The sequence below is a fragment of the Eimeria maxima genome, genomic scaffold (genome assembly GCF_000499605.1).
Source record: "Eimeria maxima Weybridge genomic scaffold, Emw_scaff638, whole genome shotgun sequence".
Lineage (NCBI taxonomy): Eukaryota > Apicomplexa > Conoidasida > Eucoccidiorida > Eimeriidae > Eimeria > Eimeria maxima.
In genome coordinates, this window is record NW_013566656.1 from 15,001 (window position 1) to 20,234 (window position 5,234).

The 5,234-nt window shown below is 49.3% G+C and overlaps 1 protein-coding gene across 1 annotated transcript; it reads left to right on the forward strand.

Moving 5' to 3' along the window:
• Nucleotides 1-2,020: 2,020 nt before the first annotated feature.
• On the forward strand, nucleotides 2,021-4,991 carry EMWEY_00039640 (TPR domain-containing protein, putative; the record flags this gene model as incomplete). Its single annotated transcript, XM_013482482.1, has 5 exons — nucleotides 2,021-3,699; nucleotides 3,921-4,041; nucleotides 4,268-4,441; nucleotides 4,663-4,752; nucleotides 4,914-4,991. Coding segments are annotated over 5 exons (2,142 nt in total), but the record flags the coding sequence as incomplete, so codon positions are not given.
• Nucleotides 4,992-5,234: the final 243 nt, after the last annotated feature.

The window sequence follows — 5,234 nt, forward strand, 5'->3', positions numbered from 1 at the left end:
CAATTTTATAAGAGATATGCTAAAAAGAGAGGTCTGCTGCCTCGAGGGTTGGCTCGGGGTAGGGTTAGGGTTTTATTATGATGGAGGGTTTAGGGTTTATGAGGAAATAATAAGAGATGGATATTATTATAGTAATTCTTTATTATATAATAATATAGATATATGTATACGTCCCCTACAAGAGATGGATCTGCTGCTGCTGCATAAAGCAGCAGCAGCAGCAGCAGCTAATCATCAACATGCTTATTCCTCTTATTCACCATTACTTGCTCCTCCTCCTCCTGTATTACCTCTTGCTGCTCCTCCTGGTGGTGCTGCTGTTGCTGCTGGTGCTGCAGCAGCAGCAAGTGCAGCAGCACAGGATAGTGGGAATGCAGCAGCAGCAGCAGCAAATGCAGCAGCAGGAAGTGCAACAACAGCATCTTCTTCTCCTGCAGCAGCAGCATCTCTTTCTCCTTCATCAACAAATGCTGCTGCTGCAAGTACTACTACTGGTGCTGCTGCTGCTGCTGCAGCAGCAGCAGCAGCAGGACCGAGAGGATGCTGGACAGGAGATTGGCGTGTTCGTGTTGCTGCTTCCCTTAGTTCGCATTATTTATTCATGGGGCTGCATGCAGGGGACAGCAACAAGCGTCGTTTGCTGCTGCTGCAGGCAGCAGAATGGAGAGATAAAGCAGCAGCAGCAGCAGGATTAACAGAAGCATATAAAGGAGACAGCAGCAGCAGCAGCAGCAACAGACCACCAGACACCTTGCTGCTGCGCTATAAGGATCCTGATCTATTGTGTCTATTAATGAATGGTATGTTGGCCTTAGCTGCTGCGGTGCTGCAGGGATCAGGAGGAGATGTTGCTGCTGCTGCCGCTGCTACTGCAGCAGCAGCATCTGCAGCAGCTGCAGCAGGGACAACAGCAGCAACAACTGTAGGAATACCTGCATCAGCAGCAGCAGCAACAGCAGCAGTTGCAGCAGCAGCAGCAACTTCCTTAACAGGATCTGGATCCTGTGATACACAGCAGCTGCTGTTGGATATGCAGCAGCAGCAGCAGCAGCAGCAGCAGCGGAGAGCAGCAGAACTGCAGCGAGCAGCACAAATATTTAGGCATGTAATTACTTATAACCCTACGCATCCTGCTGCTTATTTGGGGCTTGCTGCATGCGCTGTGCTGCAGCGCTGCTTTGCTGCTGCTCTCTCTATATATGCAACGCTTGTTGCATATCTTCCTCCCCCCCAAGAGCATGATCATCAACAACAGCAGCAGCAGCAGCAGCAACAGCAACAGCAGCAGCAGCAGCAGCAGCAGCAGCAGTGTGTCTGCTGCACGCAGCAAACATTTGCTGCTGAATTAAGATATGCCATGGGTGTTTGTTTGCTGCGATTAGGAAGACAAGAAGAAGCACTAATAGCATTCAAGAGAGCAGCAGCACTAAACCCTAGCAGCAGCAGCAGCAGCAGCAGCAGCAGCAGTGGTTGTAATGCTGCTGCTGCTGTTGCTCTGCTTCAGGCAGATTGTAGGACACCAGAGGGACTGCAGCAGCAGAACGAGCTGCTGCTGCAGGCGCATGCAGCAAACCCTAGTGATCCTGCTGTGCTGCTGCAGCTATGTGGTCGTTTGCTGCTGCTGCAGCAGCACGAAGCAGCAGAGCAGCTGCTGCAGCAGATTCATATCCCTCCTTGCTGCGCTTCCTTAGCAGCAGAGGCATCTTATTTGTGGGGTTTGCTGCGGCAGCAGCGTGGAGACACAGCAGCAGCACTATCACACTTTGCTGCTGCATGCATGCAATCGGGGCTGCATGCAGCAGCAGCTTACCATGCAGCACAATGCTGTGTTTCCCTAAGAAAAGGAAAGGAGACACAATTAGCTCTTGCTGCTGTATTTAGGGCTTTGCCTGCATGCACGGAGGTGCTGCTGCTGCAGGCATTTGCTCTATTAACGGAAGCAGAGACACTTGCTGATGAATATCTTGATGCTGCAGCGCAGCAGCAGCAGCAGCAGCAGCAGGATGATGGTAGTGTGCATATGCAAGTCGATCGGCCTACCGCTCAACAGCAACAGCAGCAGCAACAAGGAATTGACAAGAAGCGTCAGCAGCAACAGCAGCAGCAACAGCAGCAGCAGCAGGAGATGCTGGAGCCTTGCCAGACAGGAGCTCGTGCTGCTCGTTATATGCAGCTGCATGCAGAAGCCCTTGAGCTGCTGCAGCGAGCAGCAGCAGCAGCACCGCAGCATCTAGGTGTGCTGCTAGGTATCTGCCGTTGCTGCGAGGTGCTGCTGCTGGGTAATGGACAGCAGCAGGAGCAGCAGCAGCAGCTGTTGCTGCAGACTGTAGATGCATATACTGCTCTTCTTAATGCAGTATACAACCTGCAGCAGCAGCAGCAGCAGAATCAGCAGCCAATGCGACAGCAGCAAGAGCAACAAGAGGATGAGGATGAGGATCAGGATGAAGACCATCAACAGCAGCAGCAGCAACAGCAGCAGCAACAGCAGCAGCAGAAGCAGAAGCAGCAGGTACCCCTCCGTCATAAGATAGATGCATTCCTTAGGAGAGACAATTTACCTTCTGCTGCTCTGCATAACTACGGGTGTCTCCTTTTAGCAGCAGATAGACCAGGAGAAGCACAACGTGTTCTTGCTGCTCTTGTGCTGCACCTCTCCTGCCGCAACAGCAACAGCAGCAGCAGCAGCAGCAGCGAGCAGCAGCAGCAGCAGGGGACTGGTGAGATGGAAGAAGGGCTTGCGGGGAGTTCTGCCGGAGCCACTTCCAGCAGCAACGGCAGCAACAGCAACAGCAACAGCAACAGCAACAGCAGCAACAGAAGCAGCAGCAGCAGCAGCAGCAACAGCAGCACAAATGAGGATGAAGATGGTGCTGCTCTTGCTGGTATTTGCTGCTTTAATTTGTGTCTTTGTCTCTCTGCTCTTGGTGCGCATGCACAGCTATCTATGTTGCTGCGCTTTCTTGCTTCCCCTCCTACTGCTGCTGCTGCTGCAGCAGGAGCAGCAGGAGCAGCAGCAGCAGCAGGTGTCGCTGCAGTAGGAGGTGCATCTCCTGCCGCTTCATCTATATCAGCAGCACCAGGAACACCCCCAGGAGCAGGTGCAGCACCAGGATCAACAGCAGCAGCAGCAGCAGCAGCAGCAAGAGCAGCAGCAGCAGCAGAGGAGATATGGGAAGGAGACGAGAGAATAGCATTAAGACCTTCTTGTATTCGTCATTTAATTTATTTTTTAGATTTGCTGCTGCCGCTGCAGCTGCGGCAGCAACTGCAGCAGCAGCAGCTGCTGTTCCGCATGCAATTGGCGCTGCAGCGCCGTTCTCTCTATGGTGCTCATTTTAACGCAGAGGCCTTTATTCGCAGCGCCACGACCAGCAGCAGCAGCAGCAGCAGCAGCAGCAGCAGCAGCTACTGCAGCAGGTCTGATGTTGTTCTTGCCTGTCTGTATGCTGCCTCCTTTATGCTTAGTGCTGGTCGTCATGATAAGGCATTGGCGTTAGTGCAGCGGGCATTAGATATAGGTAACCCTGATGCAGCAGCAGCAGCAGCAGCAGGAGATAAAAATAATAGCAGCAGCAGCATCAAGAAGAAGAAAAAGAGCAGCAGCAGCAAAAGACCTAGAGACCCCATGGCTTTCTCCTTCCTTGCTGCTATTCATTTTGCTAGAGCTAAGAAACTTGCTGCTGCAGGACACCCCAAGTAAACCCTAAACCCTAAACCCTAAACCCTAATTGTAACACATTACATCTACCGCAGCAGACACACCCCCACACACCAAAGAGCAGCAACATTAGCAGCAGCAACAACAGCAGCAGCAGCAGGAACAACAGCACTGTGTACCATTCTCCCCTTGATTTTCATCTAATATTGCTCCTGTTGCTGCTGCTGTTGCTGCTGCTGTTGCTGCTATTTGCATGCAGAGCAAACGAATCCTTTGCTGAATTTCGTTATAATTGTTGCTTAGCTCTGCAGCCGCCATTCGTAGGAAATGCGCATGCAGCTTTGGGGCTTGGTGTGTGGATGGCTTATCAAGGACTGACGGTGAGACAAGCAGCAGCAGCAGCAACAGCAGCAGCAACAGTACCAACAGCAGCAGCAACAGGAGCAGCAGCAGCAACAAGACTGGTAGCTCATGCAGTTACTTTGTTGCATGCATGCATGCATGCATGCATGCATACCTAAATAAGCACATAAATAAAATAAATAAATAAATAAATAAATAAATAAATAAATATATTGTGTCTGTCCTGTGTGTCTGCTGCTGCAGCGTTTAGCGTTATTAGCTTTCCGTCGTGTATTTGCATGCAAATTGAATAATTATATCTATGGTGTATTACAATTTAATTTTGGGGCTTTTTTCTCTTTGCATGCGTTTTCTTCAAGAAAAGATCTTCTTATTGGTAATGATGTTACTAAAATTGATCATAATAAACTTAATAAAGTACGTAAACCCTAAACCCTCATAAACCCTAAACCCTCATAAACCCTAAACCCTAGGAAACCGTAAACCCTAGGAAACCCTAAACCCTAATATGTGATGTTACGATAGTTGATTGTAATATAAACCCTAGTAAACCCTAGTAAACCCTAATGAACCCTAATGTGCCATACTATGCTGTGCTGCTGCTGCTGCTGCTGCTGCTGCTGCTGCTGCTGCTGCAGGCCCTTTTCCATTACTTAGCAGCAGCAGATGCTTTGCCTACAGAGAGGAATGTTTACCTCGCTATTGGTCGTCTCTTCCATGACTGTGGTGTACGTAAACCCTAAACCCTAAACCCTAAAGCCTAAACCCTTTGTAACAAACTTGTCGTGACAATCGGGGCTTTAACAGAGGGTTTGGCCACAAGGGTTTAGGGTCTAGTAGGGTTTGGCCTCTAGGGTTTAGGGTTTAGGGTTTAGGGTTTATGGTGCAGTTCTTTACGGCGGGTATTGAATTGATGCAAATCGCCTTAAGAAGATGGCCAAGAGATATCCGTTTTGTGTATAACATGGTAAACCCTAAACCCTAAACCCTAAACCCTAGACATATATTTCCCCTTGTTATATAAGTAGTAGTAAACCCTAAACCCTAAACCCTTGCTGTATATCGCTCATAAGAGAGAAAACCCTAAACCCTAATCCGTTGAAAGCAGTAAACCCTAAACCGTAAACCCTAGTTGTGTATCCCGTATTATCCTTTGTCACCCTCTCCCCTAAACCCTAAACCCTAATTAATTATATATATATATATATAT